Source organism: Mizuhopecten yessoensis, unplaced genomic scaffold, assembly GCF_002113885.1.
Source record: "Mizuhopecten yessoensis strain PY_sf001 unplaced genomic scaffold, ASM211388v2 scaffold2663, whole genome shotgun sequence".
NCBI lineage: Eukaryota > Metazoa > Mollusca > Bivalvia > Pectinida > Pectinidae > Mizuhopecten > Mizuhopecten yessoensis.
This window is the reverse complement of record NW_018404658.1, coordinates 39,043-56,550: the sequence shown is the minus strand read 5'-3', so window position 1 is coordinate 56,550 and position 17,508 is coordinate 39,043. Positions and strand designations below refer to the sequence as shown.

The following is a 17,508-nucleotide window of genomic DNA, read 5'->3' as shown; positions in this document are numbered from 1 at the left end:
TTTGCCCAGTGTAAATTTCGCCCTTCACATATAATTACTATATATATAGGGTACACTGTGTTTTATTATTTGCTTTGATGATAAATTCCCCCTGGTTGTGGAGGACGAAAAAGGCGAAAACTAAACTGTAGTGAAAATTTCCCATTTAAGTTGCTGACAATAAAATCACCATCAATTTAATTAAGCTATAAGCGTATGTGCATTTAGTTGTTCTAAATGACCAGAATGACAGTCAAAATGATGAATCAACTTGGCTATGCTTTGTTCAACCCTTTCACCACTGTTGACTGCAATGGACTCATCCAGAACAATGCATGGTCGAGTTTACTAAAGTTAAATAGGGGTGAAAGGGTTAATACATAATTATGTATATTTACCTGACTGATGGGGTAGATTGACAGGGCGTCCATACCAATCTTAGGGTTGAATACTTTAAGTTTGCAGTATCCAGCATCCACCACAAACATAATACCATCAACTGGAAATACACAAAACAGTCATACACATCAGATACCCAATAGCAGGCAAAATGAATGATGCTATTTGGTAATTTTATACCAAAATTGAATTATCAATCTTCGCAATTTTATCCTGAAATTGAGTTACAAAATTTTGCAATTTGAATTTGACCAATCTAATTTCATATGTTGGAATTATCTGTTTTTGAGCGACTTTTAATTTGCTGGGAATATATGAAGGTGGCCTGCAATACTGAGATTCTATCGTCGTAGTGCCCTTGCTTTTGGTTCAGGCACTGTACCCCTTAATAACCTGAGGTTACAGTATTTTCACCTGGTAGGAAAAAGAGATGCTTTGTAACGAGACAGCATGGCAATAAACCTAATAAGCACATCTGTGTTTATAACAAGAATAAAGTGAGGAGGATCACATAGATATACCGCCACCCACCACCCTTCCATCCCAATTTACCTGTGACCTTTGACCCTTTAATCATGACCAATTTTAATCCTATGTGGGAGTCAATGTTAACATGCTATGGTGTAAGAATAAACAAAATCTGTTGAAGGGTTTGTGAGATATCCTGTACACAAGTTTCTACTTCAAAAGTGGTCAGGTGTGATCTTTTCCCATGACCTTCAACCCTTTAACCTTAACCAATGATCATTAAAATCTAACCAGGTTTAGAATTTGATATTACCGTAGTTATGATGATGTAAATATGACCTAAATTTGTTCCAGGGTTTATGAGATATCTTGTACACAAACATTTTACTACAGAATATACGTGTCTACTGTTTGTAAATAAAGGATATCCACGAAAGTTTGCACCACGAAACTATAGCTATCTAAATGGCTTCAAACCACAAAGGAAAGTAACTATGAACATTTCATGTTATACAGTATATCCATGGATGAATGGACACTGACAAAACGATTCCTTTATAAACCCCCTACCAAAACGGGGCATAACTACCTGCCAAACTTCTTGTATCAGTTACGTCACTTTACGTCCGTAAACACTTGCCGAAGTGTTTATACTTTTGTCTGTCCTTACCTGTGAGTGAAGTCTCCGCAATGTTCGTAGCAACCACACACTTTCTCACACCATCTGGAGCCTTCTGGAATATCTTGGCCTGAAGGTCACTCGGAAGTTGGGAGTAGATGGGCAGGATGGCTAATGGGGGAGCATCATCTAGCTCGCCGAGACGTTCTACAACAGGCCGACAACACAATAGGTATAACGACACCTATGGCTATATTCTTTCATCAGCTCAAGTTGAAAGTCAATTACCATGCCAGTAGCTTGGTTTTTCACTTTTCTAATATTTGTAGTTACATTATCTTACATATATTCATTGTACTAAAAATTGTGAATATCAATACTGTAGAATCATTTATTTTCGTGGGGTTAAAATTTCGTGGTTTTCATAGACTAGCCTGTTTCAAGGACATTATATGTTGCTAATTTCTGATTTTCCCCTATCTATACATACCAAATTTATGTTTTCGTGTATTACTGTTAACCACGATATAAACGAAATTTAATGTCCGACAAAAATTTATGATTTTACAGTACTGCATAACTTAGAACTTTTGACATTGTGACAACCTTCTCAAAATTTTGCATTCAGTAATTATAAACCGATATGAAAATACACTGTGAAAGGGTTTTGTCGCAGTCCATCATTTTTGCAGATTTATGAAACTATGCCAATTTGAGGGTTGTTTTTTTCATGGAAAAATCGTTTCAACGGAAATCCTTAAAATTAGAATCTTATGAAAAAGACAACCTGTACAGAATACACACTTAATGAAAATTTTGATCTTCTATAAAGCATTGGTGACATAAAACATTTTCATATTGCAAATAATGTGGAGACTCAAAACGTGGATATTTCCATTTATACAGTACATGGTGACAGTAGTAATATACACGTGTACATTCAAATACATCATCAATGATATATAACATAAGCCCTTCATTCTTAGATAGAACAAACATCTGAATTGTACTGGTTAATTATCACGACTCTGAGCCTTAATTGTACTGGTTAGTTATCACGACTCTGAGCCTTCATTGTACTGGTTAGTCATCACGACTCTGAGCCTAAATTGTACTGGTTAGTTATCACGACTCTGAGCCTTAATTGTACTGGTTAATTATCACGACTCTGAGCCTTCATTGTACTGGTTAGTTATCACGACTCTGAGCCTTCATTGTACCAGTTGGTTAGTTATCACGACTCTGACCCTTAATTGTACTGGTTAATTATCACGACTCTGAGCCTTAATTGTAGTGGTTAGTTATCACGACTCTGAGCCCTAATTGTACTGGATAGTTATCACGACTCTGAGCCCTAATTGGACTGGTTAGTTATCACGACTCTTAGCCTTCATTGTACCAGTTGGTTAGTTATCACCACTCTGACCCTTAATTGTACTGGTTAATTATCTCGGCTCTGAGCCTTAATTGTACTGGGTAGTTATCACGACTCTGAGCCCTAATTGGACTGGTTAGTTATCACGACTCGGAGCCTTAATTGTACTGGTTAGTTATCAGGACTCTGTGCCTTAATTGTACTGGTTAGTTATCAGGACTCTGTGCCTTAATTGTACTGGTTAGTTATCAGGACTCTGTGCCTTAATTGTACTGGTTAGTTATCACGACTCTGAGCCTTAATTGTACTGGTTAGTTATCACGACTCTGAGCCTTCTGGTTCTTCAGAAGAGTATCTTAACCAATTCTAGCCATGTAAACTTGAATATGGTGAAGTCATTTTTTTGGCACACTTGATAGTGGTCTATGCAAGTTACTGGCCAAATATTTCAATTCTAGGTCTTTTTGTTTTTCATGAGATATTTGAGTGCTTACTGTGCTATAAATGTTCAATATTGCACCGTGTATTGCAGAGTGGCCCCTAGTGGCCCCGTTTAAGATGGATTTCGTGTTTCCTTTGCAACCTTTGTAAAACGTGTACTAAGAGTTCTACAAGATTAATACCAAAACCATCACCAGACAGCTGGTTTGTTAAAAGATGCCAAAGGTTTTAGAGTATTTTTGTCCCTTTATGCCCCCCTGATGGAGCCAGTTTCATCATTACCTACAGACCAAGTGGTTCATGGGGAAAATGTCCCTCAAAGAGAGAGATAATAGACAGATGTTTAAGCCATGTGACTTAAAAAGCTAAGAGCCCCCTTTTTTACTCCTTTTCCTAGAACTAGTTGCTTTAAGGTCATCACAGATACAGATATATTGTAATTGATGTCATAATAACGAATACCTGATATAAGTTCACACGTCACTTCAATGTCTTCTTGTCCAGGCATGAAGATCAGTAAATCACCGTCCATGCCCTGCAGGTGGACCTGCATCGCCTGTTTTACGGCCGAATCCACGTAATCCTCGACCGTGTTTTTGCTGAAGAAGAGTTCCACAGGAAAGCATCTGCCAGGGATCTCAAAAACGGGCACATTGCCGAAGAAGCTTGCAAACTTGGTTGCATTCATTGTGGCAGAGGTAACAATCAACTTCAAATCATGACGCCTTGAAATGACCTGTAACACACAAAGAAAAGAAAATCCAAAATTAAAACACCAGGATTGTATTTGATTGGTTTAAAAATAAAAAGTGGACGACCTGCAACCAATCCTATTGAATGTAACGATAGACTTTGGAAAAAGCCAGAACAATGAAAGGAAAAAGAAGAGAAGCAGATCTGAAGCCTGATTCCCATAAAGTATATACTTATTTTGCCTGGCTGCAGACATGTTTGGGCTTGCTAGCCAAGACATTGTCACAAAGCAATATTCTTTGACTATTACATGATGACGTTTGAGTGACAATCATCATGTTGCAATTGGCCACCGAGCAAAATGAGAATATACTTTTTTGGAAACCAGACTCAAGGATTTGCTCCTCTGATTTTTCTAATTAATTTTTCCATTACTTTCAAGAGGGCTCTGTATACCATAAGGGGAAATTAAAAAAAAGCTTGCATTTCCGCTAACCCTGCCTACCCTGGATTTTTGTGCCTACCCTAAAGTTTTTATTGGCATTTAGTGATAAGCATTTTTAAAGTCAGATAATATATAATATATCTATATAAGTATAGTAAAAATATTTTAAATAAAATAATGACCTACATTTTAGCGTATTTTTCACTGAGGATATTAGAGGAAACAAATGTAATTTTATTTTTGGACTAAGGTGTCCTCTTGAAATTGAGAAGATAAACAGTAATATATGCCTGAAACTCTTGGACTTATTGGATGTTTGTCCTCGGGGATTTTTCCCTACTTCTTTTAAAGCAAGAATATATGATGCATATTGTAAAAGCAGCTGATAACAAAAGATGTATATTCCTATTCCCTTAATAGCTACCATTCCCCACTCCCACACGTCCTGCCCAATTTTGAGTGTGACCTACTTCTCGTAACAAGCCGAAAAGGACATCTGTGTTGAGCGATCTCTCGTGAGCTTCGTCCATGATAATGGCGCTGTAATGGTCCAAATCTGACTCCCGTAGTGACTCCCTCAGTAAGATACCATCTGTCATGTACTTAATTATGGTTTTCTGAAAGAAAAAAAGATGGTACAAATGTGTTAAAAGGAATTCCTCCAAAAATAATGACAATTTACTATCAGTATATCAGTAAAATACAACTACATGTATTACATAATAATAATAATAATTTGAGGTTCTTCTAGACCTCTTTATCACAACCTTGTTCGTGGGTCATCTCAAATTATTATCCATGGTTATAAAGCCTTTGCAACCAGCCAATATCTTTCTCAACTCACTGGGGAGCATACAGCTGGTGCTGCCGTTTCGCCGCTGACAGATAGTTGCATTCAACAGTTCTAGCTCTGCCCAACCACATACTCATTTACAGCTGAGTAGACTGGAAAATGCAGAGTAAAGTATCTTGCTTAAAGATACAACACAGTGCCGTGCTACGACTTGTCAGAGCGTATTATTTTTATGGAGATTTTAAGTGTTTATATATTTTGTTTCTGTAATCTGGCAGGCTGGTAATCGTGTGCATCTATTTCTGAATATATTTCAAGTAATAATATTAATCAAATCAGATTTCACAAAGTTCACAAGTATGAGGTTGAAAAAGCCAAAGTAATATAAACTAAAATGCAGGAAGCTTAAAACAAGCACTTGAGATACAGGAAAATGTGACATTACAGGAACACAGGAGCAGGTACATTCTTTTGAGTCATTCAACCTTCTATCCTATCAGAATCATAATATCAAAATGATATTTCAATAGAGTATACACTTTTCTTTAATTTGACATATGCTTTAAAATCATTAGTTTCAACATTTTCCACCATAATGTTGTTTCATTATGTATGCAAAATTAATGCACCGCAGTATGCAAAATTAATGGACAGCAGTACGCAAAGTTAATGGACAGCAGTATGCAAAATTAATGGACAGCAGTATGCAAAATTAATGGACAGCAGTACTAGTGTACTAACGTTGATTTTCAAATGTTTCACATGTTAAACATGATGAACTCCAACAATTCAGCATTATGTACTATGTCATTTCTGCATACTTCCTAGCTAGGGCTGTAACGATACGTAACATGATGATACGATACGTATCACGATACTGTGGTCACCATGAGATATCTATCACGATACATACAGTAACAGAAGAAGCAAAGAGAAAAGATAGGTTGCAAATTTCTAAATGGCAATGTTACAACAGGAAATAGACTGTGCATGACTGGAGCTGTCACTCGCCATGTGGGAACAGATTTGAGTAGAATAAATTCAGAAACGACAAAATACGGAAAATATTGTAGGTGTATCGTGACCTCTGACAAAATATTGTGTATCATACCGTATTCAAATTCATGTAATATATCGTCACACAATATATAGTTATATAACAGCCCCACTACTTACCTCAGTGGTACAATCCTCAAATCGTATGGCATATCCGACCTCCTCACCCAGCTTGCATTTTATCTCCTCAGAGACACGCTTGGCAACAGACATGGCGGCTACTCGACGAGGCTGTGTGCAGCCAACCATTCCGTAGTTGGTGTAGCCATCCTCATGAAGATACTGGAAACAAATATTCATTTCACTTCAGTAATAATTACCATAACTTTAGTATGCATAAACAATACCTACACCCATCTTTGAAGCCCAAAAACGAAAGATTCAAATATCCCTACCTCCCTACCGTGACGTAACCCATGTCTCGATGACAGAGCCACGGAGTGATCTCCCTTCCTTAAACCCCTTTTATGCAAACTAAAGTTATGGTTACTTCAAAAACCTCAAATTACTGACAGGGATTATCATCTTCCAAATCCAAAGGGTTCTGCTACTATTACTGTAACATGTATTATCTCTACCTGAATGGCGTGCTATAGTGCACCATGGTAAGTTTTTCTGCGACATTTGTTGCAGTTATACCAGTAGGTCTGCAACATCCATGCAGCTTATTGTTTATATTTTCATTTATATATTAAAATTGAATTAGGGTTGATACTTTTCCTTGCAATTTAATATTCCCTTTTGTTAATTACCAGCTGTCAATAACTAGAACAGCAACTGATGAACACCAGACGTCACATATTATTTCCCACAAAAATCAAAATATATTAGAAAGCTATCACATCTGATTTATTTGTTTTTATTTTAAAGAAAATAAATAATGTTTGACGTCCTACCTGAGTAAGTTGAGTGGTCTTTCCAGACCCGGTTTCTCCAACAATGATGATGATACTGTTATCACGAATCACGTTCAACAGCTGAAACAAGCATCCAGATATGAGATATGCATTAATCAGAAATACAATACAACTCATCAGTTCCTATTTTGTTTGTAAAATTGTAATATCTTTTCACAACTGTTTCAAATGTGAAAACCCATTTTTTATCTGCAATCACCAGTCAGCATAGGTGCCAGTCTCCAATGAGGGAGAACGTGCGTGAAACATGACTGAAACTGCTTTGCTAAATTTGTCTTTCCCTTTTTATGTATCAAAATAACTCCAAAAAGTATTCATCTGATTCACCTGTTATGATCATTCCTCACACACCCTGCAGTAACCAGGAGATCATTTGACCACAGGATGAAAATTTTGAGTTTGTGTGAGTTTGCACTTGAATGAGGGAGTTTCGAGGGAGATTGGTAAATGAGGGAGGGTTAACAGCTATATGAGTCAGAGACATAATATTTCACTAGGAGGCACCTAATCTCTTAAACATTCGTATCTGAATTTAAATCACACAATATATATTTTTTAAATCTGGCTTCCAACTCTATCAGTTGTATAATTTATATAATATATATAATGTATATATATGTTTTCAAGATGATAAAGATTTCATCAAACTATTGCCTAATAAACTAAATTGTTCAATATGTTAGGTTTTGACATACTAATGGACAGCAGAAATAATAATTATGAGAAACTATCATAAATTATGTACCAGTATACCAACAGTTGTTTCATGTAATAATACATCTAGGAGAAAGATTTTATATATATACAGTTGTATTATTGATTTTTTTTCTCAAATAGTTCATGCTAAATATTGAACAAATACAAAGGCAAACATATTTTCGTACCTCATTTCGAACTGCGTATATGGGCAGAAATTTCCTCTGTTCTGACAGTGTTTTTGCCTTGGCAAAGTCGCTGACTGCTTCAGTTTTATCTTGTAATAGATCTGCAAACTTGTGGTCAGTTTTATAATCTAGTTCCCCTTTCGCATCCAGCTTGTCTCCCTAAAGGCACAAATAATCCATAAAATATGATTGAAAAAAATAAAGAAAAATCAAAAGCACAAATAATCCATAAAATATGATTAAAAGAATATATTAAATTTTGTATCGGTGATATAAGAGTTAAAGTAAGAAATATATACGCGTAAATTCATTTTCAGAAAATTAATATTTGTGTATTTTGCAACTCTTCAGAATATACCTGAATTTAAGCATTATACAACATTTACCAGGTTTTGTGGAAACTTACAGAAATTTATAAATAAGCAGGGAAGATTTTGTCGAGAAAAGTATAAAGCAAGAGAGATAGATGAACAAAAAGATGAATGAAATATTATCTTTGATTTTGCGTGAAATGGAGAAAACTATATAATATTTTCTGGTAGTACCACTGATTTTTAACAATGACAATCTAAATTCCTTGTTTGTATTTAAAACTCATACAATATCAGAGATATTAATTTTCTTACATTTAGATTCCATAGTTTTATTATCGGTTTACATGTTTCTACTCGCTAGGCTAGCTGTCATCAGAACCAGTTCAATAAAATTCAACAAAACACATTCAATAATGTAAGATTTTTACATGATCTACTCCAGAGCATAAATCAAACAGACAAAAAAACATGCACATTTCTAAAAATAAGAATTCATCCAAACAGCTACTAAATAACATACCTCCTCTTCTTTCTTCTTTACCCCCATGATATCTCCAATCCTTGTGCCCGCTACTTCCCAGTGTTTCTGCTGAGCTTTCCGTTTTTCCTTCTGTTCCCTGAACTTTCTGACAACCAAGCTTCCCTTTCTGGCCACTTGAGCTAAATCTGATGTCGGGTCCTTATAAGTAAATAAAAATGTGCAATCACAGAGAATTGTTATTTAATATGTGAGGGTGATTCTGCATGCTTCCAATTCAAAGCATACAACAAAATATATATATACCCCTCTGGGCAAGAAATATCATGTCAATACACTTACTTAACCTTTTCACCACTGTGGACCATAATGGATGCATCCCAATAAATGCATGGAAGAGTCCACGAAAATTACCTAGGGGTGAAAGGGCTAAACAGACATCTTTGAGTTGCTATTTTCATTGAAATAATTAGAGCTCAAAATATATGAATACTTTTAAAAGCAAATTCACTGGTTTGAAATATTAAACTAGGGGTCAAAAATTGTGATCCTCCCTCTGAAATTGTGAGAGCTGGCAAATAAAATCAAAAAAATTGCATATCATAAATGAGGCTGTATTTCATTTCACTGCTTTCAAAGTGAAAATGAAGGGTAAGTGTTTGCATGGCTATATCTTTGACATAGTATAATACTAATGTATTAATTTCTCCCACCAAAACCAAAGGTTTCTTCACTCCCTCCCACAAACACCAAAGGTTTCTTCACTCCCTCCCACAAACACCAAAGGTTTCTTCACTCCCTCCCACAAACACCAAAGGTTTCTTCACTCCTTACTCATTGGATAAACATGCTATAGATTGGTAAACATTTTTGGTTACCCACTATTGGGTAACACCCTGGATGCGAGTGATTTCATTGGTCCATCTTCTGTTTATGACGACAAGTAACAATGCATTGCGACGTCATCTTCCATCATGACGTCATATAGTTTGTGGCAATTATTTCCCCGATAATTTATTCCCAAGAGAAACACAATTTTATAGATATAATATCAGAATGTTGTTGGTGAAGAAAGGTCCCCAAACTCCATCCTCTATATCCAGGGGTTACGCTCACTTTCACTCTCTGCACCCTTGGAATATGAAGGCTCGTTGTGCGCCACCTTGTTGATGAGACAAGAAGACTAATTCGATACTTTGATGTACATCAAAAGAATATCGCGGTCACGTAATGGTAAACATTGACAGGCTTTGCATATGGGCGTCTCTTCTTTGTAATCTTCAAAGGACAGGTATCAGCCTAGTGATTGGTCAGGTTTTTTTTTAACTGAGACCAATCAAACAGCTATCTTTGTGCCTTCAATTTTGCCATGACATATTCCAGGGGTGCAGAGAGCGAAAGTGAGCGTAACCCCTGGAGTATCGAGGATGCCCAAACTCATGATGGTTGGTTATCGTGTTTATCAAACTCTCGTTAGTTATTTTACAAATTGTAAAAGACACTCAGTAAACCATGTGTCTTTATACAATTTAAAAATTAACCAACTTGAGTAAAATAAACATGCTAACCAACCATCCCCTTGAATGGGAACCTCTTTGTAACTACACAACTGAAGGCATTTTTGTGAGGAAATATTACCAGATAAGCGGGGAATTATATTGAATAGCCCCATCCATTTAAAATGGTGCTCAGCCTGGTTATAAATTGTGACCTCATTAGGATACAGTGCAAAAAATGATTATCCCAATACCCACATTATCTTTGCAATACCGTATTTATCCAGCAATAAGCCCATACTTGGTAATAAGCCCACCAATATATATTGCAGTTAGAAAGAAATGTCAACAGATATTATTTTCCTGTCCTGTAATAAGTCCATCCTCCTACTTTCAGTCAGAGATTCTGTGATAGCTTCCTGGGCTTATTGCAGGATAAATATGGTGACATTTTTGCCTACATGCTTCAAAGATGTAACAAAAAGTTTTTAATAACATTTTGAACTCATGAAAAAAAATGGTATTCTACCATAATTATTGAATATATGTGGTACATAATTATTCCACTCGAAACTATTTAATGTCATATACATATATTTGATATCTCTGTAATAAATTTTTTAATATTATATTTTTTTGTATAGTACTTACCTTAACAGGAACGACTGGCTCTGGTTGTTTGGTGAAAACAATACGTCCATCAAGAAATGGTGGCACAATGTTATGGACTAGAAGATGCACTTTCGCTTCGTTTTCATCATCAAAATCCTCGTCATAATCAGTCTTTGTGATAACTCCACTTCTAAGCATTCTGTTTGTTTCCCACAACTCAATGTCCTGAGTAAAACAAAAATCCAGTTTGAAAAGACAACAAAATTCCCAAAAAGTTAGGCCAAAACAATTATGTATGTTTCAGGTACCCGACCGATTCTAGTTTTTACCTTGACTCCAACAATTTTATCTCACTCGAATGCATTTAAACCTCGAATTCCAACACACCAGTAATTGCAAGTGTCTTTATGACACATCTTTATTCTATAGGCAGGTATCAAAATCAAATTCAAATTCCATATTATTACTTTAAAGACCGAAACACATTAACGAATAATGAATACAATTGGTCGGAAAAACTATGTTCCGTGATTTTTGTAATTCCTTAAATCAGCCTCCCTTTAAAAAGAAAAAAAATATACAGATAAATCCCTATCGACCTACCCTATTTTTTTCAGTTATTTCACTTTATTTATTTTGTACATGAACAGGCAAACATTTGTATCTACAAGTTATAAATCTCTATAATTCTCTGTTATTTCATTGTTCATGGCTATGAACATGTACTTCAACTGAGATATAGTGCACGCCTGCGATACCTTATTTATCTAAGATTTTTCATGATTTACTTCAACAGATTTGATTGCACAGTCATGTGACAAGGTTCAAATACTGGTCTTACCTTTATGCCAAATCTCCAATTTTTACTGATTGATTGAAGTTAATTTACCCTCAATTTTTTATTTAATATTAACAAAATTCCAAATATCTTCCTTTTTGCTAAATGCAAATATTTTTGCATATGGCAATTAAACTATGGCATAAATATGGCATGCCAAAAATATATTTTTAAATATATCTTGTCAAGAGTCTTACCCCTTATTCTACACCTGTTTTCATATCCGTATATATACATATATGGTATGACTCTGTTAGCTGTCTATGACTGGCTGAGTGGAGATTTTGTATACAAATAGGGACCGGTCCTAGAATTTGTAATTGATCATCATGATAGGTGGATTTATTCAAGCTAAAGTGCAATATCTTGTGCTTGTTCCATGGGTTTTTAGATAAGAAATAATTTTACCACTCTATGGCATTGTCACTATATAATCCCATAAAGTTAGGATGACATTCATATCAGCTGTGTATGCCATGGCCCAATTGTAGATGTCATCATTAGTATGACATCATAACTGTAAGTTTGGTAACCACTGACCCCCCCCCCCCCTCCAAGATGTCTGTTCTATCAATGAATTAAACAAGCATACACATATTTGAACTTAATACTAAATGTGATATATACATTTGATTATCTATGAGATAAAAATAATCTTAAAATGGTGAATAGTTTTCGACTATGAGTATGAAGGTCAACTGAAATCATTTCAACGCTGAACTGATCACCTCCGTCAGCCATAGGTACGAACCTTATTGATCTGTCTTTGTCTAGCAGTCATCCTTTTTTTCTTCTTTTTTTCCATCTCCTCTTCCTTCTTGCGTGTGTACTCCTCTGAAGTGCCGGAAAAGGGGTTGTTGTCATCATCGTATCCTTCATCCATGTTGTACCACTCACGGTCAAGCCTCTTCTGTTCACGCTCCCAATCCAGCCTATCCTCCTCCGACTCAAATTCAATATCACGACGGCCATCTATAAATGGTTAAATGACAGAAACACGGTTAAATGACAGAGTCATATAGCTAACTATACCCTTATTTGTGTAAAGGATATTGTAAATTCTTACCAAGTTAGACAGCTTTATGTTGTTTTTTATTGCTTTGGTTAAAAAATTTAAATAACATCTGTAGCATATTTGACCTTGAAAGCGCCTATTTTTTTTCTGGTCCGAGAGTACCATCGTTTATTATGGATAGTTTTTGAGAACTTTGGAGGTCTCTGCAATCATTTTAACTTTCCAAAATTGCAAAAAATAAAAATCTCTCACAAGTGTTAGTAGCTACTGATGTGCAGTTGGCAAGTCTTGCAGGTGTTTTAATTTTGCTATATTTTTTACGTCATCCTCACTACTCCATTGTTACGCTCACTAACACCCCCTGCACCCCTGGAATATGTCATAGGAAAATTAAAGGCTCAGTGTGCGCCACATAGTTGATGAGGCAAGAAGACTCGTTCGATCCTTTCATGTACATCAAAAGAATCTAACAGCAGCGTTACAGTAAAAATGTACTGGCTTCGAAGTATGGTGTCGCTCTTCTGTAATCTTCAAAGGACAGGTATCAGCCTGGCGATTGGTCAGGTTGATTTTTCACCCGAGACCAATCCGTTTTCTTTGTGCCTTCAATTTTGCTATGACATATTCCAGGGTTGCAGAGAATGTAAGTGAGCGTAACCCCTGAGTATTGAGGACGTATTTGCAGTTACCAAAGAAAGCATGAAATCAACAAGAGGTCCAATTGGCCTGAATCGCTCACATGGTATTAATATCACACTTGTAATCTTAAGAGTGGATTAATATACAGCTACAGGCAAAATATCTGTGTTCGATCCATTTGAATCTATTAAATGATTTAAACATATGACGCCTGCGACCTTGAAAGTTTATAGCCTTCCGTTCCGGCATATTTCTGGCATATTTGATCCCTGTGACCTTGAATATGAGCAAAGGTCATTCATTTGAACAAACTTGATAGCCCTTCATCCCAGCATGTTAATGGCCAAATATCATCATCCAAGGCCTTTTGGTTATTGAGAAGAAGTTGTTTAAAGTTTTTAAACATATTTGACCCCTGTGACCTTGAAAATAGATGAAGGTAATTCATTTGAATAAAGTTGGTAGCCCTTCATCCCAGCATGTTACTGGCCAAATGTCATTAGCCTATGCCTCTTGGATATTGAAGAGAAGTTATTTAAAGGTTTTAAACATATTTGACCCCTGTGACCTTAAAAATAGGTGAAGGTCGTTTGTTTAAACAAACTTGGGTAGCCCTTCATCTGAGCATGATACTGGTCAAATATCATTGTTCTAGGCCTCTTGGGTATTCAGGAGAAGTTGTGTAAAGGTTTTAAACATATTTGACCCCTGTGACCTTTACTATAAGTCAAGGTCATTCATTTGAACAAACTTGGTAGCCCTCTATTACAGCATGCTACTGGTCAAATAGCATCATCCTAGGCCTCTTGGTTATTGAGAAGAAGTTGTTTAAAGGTTTTAAACATATTTGACCCCTGTGACCTTGAATATAGGTAAAGGTCATTCATTTTAACAAAACCTAGTAGCCCTTTAGCCTAGCATGTTACTGCCTAAATATCATTATCCTAGGCCTCTAAGGTATTCAGAAGAAGTTGTTGGTCATTTATTTGAACAAACTTGGTAGCCCTTCATTCAAGTATGCTACTGCCCAAATATCATCACCCTGGGAATTTTGGTTATTCAGAAGAAGTTGTTTAAAGTTTTTAATATATTTGACCCCTGTGACCTTGAAAATATATGAAGGTCATTTATTTGAACAAACTTGGTAGCCCTTCATCCCATTTCGCTTCTGGCCAAATATCATCACCCTAGGCCTTTCGGTTATTAAGAAGAAGTCATTTAAAGTAAAATATTGACGCCAGACCACGGCATAAGCTCACTTGGCACTTCGTGCCAGGTGAGCTTAAAACCCATTGAATGTAAATACCCAGCGAATATACGGAGATACAAGAAAACACACCTTTTAACTGCCAAAAATGGAAAGATAAAACACCAATTCAATATCGTAATTTATGTTATTTTGATAAAACACTTGTAAAAGAAATCCTATCAACCATATACAAAAGTACCATCTTGAGCGCAATAATTTTACCTGGCAATGTTGTGCGAAAAATCTCCATGAACTAGTTTTGCTATGGACAAATGCAAAATATTAACCCCACTAAATTAAACAAGTGTACAGTATGTATAAGGGCCTACCTGTGTCTCTCCTGCTGCCACCATCCTTTGGTGTATACTGTATCCTCTTCTTGTTGTCCATCCAGTCGTTGTACTTGAAAGTCGGGGTTGGTAGTGGAGTCTCTTTAGGACCTCGCTTGCTTCTGTTTTGAAAAAGTTCAGGGATATTTGTTACAGCGAATATAACTAAACAACATAAGAAACATAGTAATTGAATATTAAGGGCAAAATTAACACTGGATTAGTGATTTCATGGGTGAAGGGCGAAAGTTTAATCAGACGAAAATTTCCTGGTATACCGTATATAGAGGGTTCTCAAAATGTGTTTGATTCTCGCAAGAAAATCATGAGTCGAGAACTTACGTCTGTCCTAAGAACTTGTCAAAATCTTTGTAAATAAACAAAAGAATAATACACTTAGTTTACAAAGCAAACACTACAGGAATTCAGATAGTAATTTGGTTAGAGGCAGCCTTGAAATTCCAGGGGCTATGCTCACTTACGTTCTCGTTTTCTGCACCCCTGGGATATGTCATGTCAGACGAAATAGAAGACTCTATACACCACATTATGGATGATACATGTGAACAAGTTTGATCCTTTGATGTACATCAAAAGAATCTGTCAGTCATGTAACAGTAAAATTGACTGGCTTTGAAGTCTTTTAATCTTCAAAGGACATTCAACATCTTAGCGATTGGTAAGTTTTTTGTTTTTTAACCGAAACCAATTAAACTGCTAACAGTGTGCCTCCAAATTTCTCACAAGATATTCCAGAGGTGCAAAGAATATTAGTGAGTGCATGTGTAACCTCTGAAATTCAGAGGATGCGGTAGAGGAAGAAGACCCCTACCTCTTATCGAAGGATGAGCGATTGCTCCGGACACTGTTCTCGTTGTCACTGCTAGTGTTTGACCTAGGTGTCAGGAGATCCCAAGAGGATCGCTTGAGGGGCGTCACGTCATCATCATCCCAACCATACACAGAAGGAGTGTCTGCCAAATTCAAGGTATGTTATATCAGTTATCAATCCTACTACAATATCCATGTCTACAAAATCTTTTTTGCTGTTGTTTCATAACTTTTGAAGATAGAAAATCTGTGAAATACTTAGAGATCACATTTTTTGGCAAATTGATTTTGTGGATTTATGTTTAAATGGATTGCCAAATGAAATTGAGGAACTGGCCTAACTTTATTAATGTTTTCAAAGATGTTGACCCTGGAATCCCAAGGTCCTTAAAAATGGAAGTTGTTTTCTCAATTTGCTAAATATTCAGCATTTAGGATACCAGAGAACGGGACAATTGGAGAACTGCATGTGCTTGGTGCCTTTGGCATGTTATTTCAGTTAGGTAACACTCAAAAATCAGCATCAGATTTGCAAAGAGGCAAATACACCAATATACAATATAATAGGCTGGAATGTATGAAAGTTTTACTTTATACATGTAATTATGTATCAAATGTATTGCAAGGACTGGCTTCTCCCTTTGTCAAGCTATACTGAAAAGTTGCTGCTGGAATGCATGTCGCAACAGGTTTACCTTTGCCGCCAAAGTCAGGAGTTGGAGGTGCATCTCTGAACCTCTCTGGAGTCTCTTCCCATTCTCTGTAGCTACAACGACTCCTCTCTGAGTCACGGTCACTTCGATGACTCCGATCACTACGCTCACTTCTGTCATCCCTTCTTGGTCTGCGATCTTTCAAATAATTACAATATAGAGGTGTTTGAATACTTGTTTATGAAATAATTGAATACAATTTAAGTAAGTAACCTTGTGTATATATATCTTTAAATTGAAAAAAACATAAAGTCAACATTTTCCTTCTTTAACTAAGCAAAAAAAAAAGAAAGTTTATAATGATATGGTCAAAGGTTGGACCCCGCTTAATATAAAAAAAAATCTACTGTGAATGGATTTCATGAGGTAACAAGAGGCCCATGGGCCTTAACGGTCACCTGATATATGTATACAGAGAGTTGATTTTGTTTTTAACATGTACAGAAATATTATTCAAAGTGACAAAAAACAATAAAACCACCTTATTAAATATCTAGCATACAGATTTAAGACTAAAAAGTATTTGAAACTAGCACCTCTGATTCTAAACAAGGAAAATGAAGAATTTTTAGCACACTGACTCCTTTGGGCCCCACCCTACAGCCCTTGGGGGTAGGGCTGGCTCAAAATTTTCAAACTATCAAACTGTCAACTCAAGGTTATAATTCCAATCAAGTTATTAACATGAAATATTCAAAGTATCATTTGCCATTATAAACCATAATAAATTTTGCGGTCTCCCCCCTCCTTCCCCAGGGTGTAAACGTGAGCCTAGGGTCATAAACCTTAAGACCCTTTCATCTATGAAGAGTGTTTGATTCTACCATATCTTGGTCTTGAGAAGAAGATTTTTGCAATTTCAGTCAATTCAACCCTTTTTGGCCCCATCCATCAGCCCCTGGGGGGTCAGTCAGGGCTGATGTGT

General features: G+C 36.1%; 1 protein-coding gene across 1 annotated transcript in view; it reads right to left on the bottom strand.

The window, feature by feature from the left end:
- LOC110446234 (pre-mRNA-splicing factor ATP-dependent RNA helicase PRP16-like) overlaps positions 1 to 17,508 on the bottom strand; it is a 52,384-nt gene that overhangs the window by 30,847 nt on the left and 4,029 nt on the right. The window contains exons 3-15 of the mRNA XM_021491274.1: positions 16,566 to 16,721; positions 15,872 to 16,013; positions 15,040 to 15,161; positions 12,559 to 12,779; positions 11,009 to 11,194; positions 8,904 to 9,062; positions 8,070 to 8,228; positions 7,165 to 7,245; positions 6,389 to 6,550; positions 4,890 to 5,036; positions 3,744 to 4,017; positions 1,517 to 1,672; positions 378 to 478 (exon numbers count right to left, since the gene is read on the bottom strand). Coding sequence (XP_021346949.1) covers positions 378 to 478; positions 1,517 to 1,672; positions 3,744 to 4,017; positions 4,890 to 5,036; positions 6,389 to 6,550; positions 7,165 to 7,245; positions 8,070 to 8,228; positions 8,904 to 9,062; positions 11,009 to 11,194; positions 12,559 to 12,779; positions 15,040 to 15,161; positions 15,872 to 16,013; positions 16,566 to 16,721 — 2,066 coding nt within the window. The remainder of the gene's footprint in view (positions 1 to 377; positions 479 to 1,516; positions 1,673 to 3,743; positions 4,018 to 4,889; positions 5,037 to 6,388; positions 6,551 to 7,164; positions 7,246 to 8,069; positions 8,229 to 8,903; positions 9,063 to 11,008; positions 11,195 to 12,558; positions 12,780 to 15,039; positions 15,162 to 15,871; positions 16,014 to 16,565; positions 16,722 to 17,508) is intronic.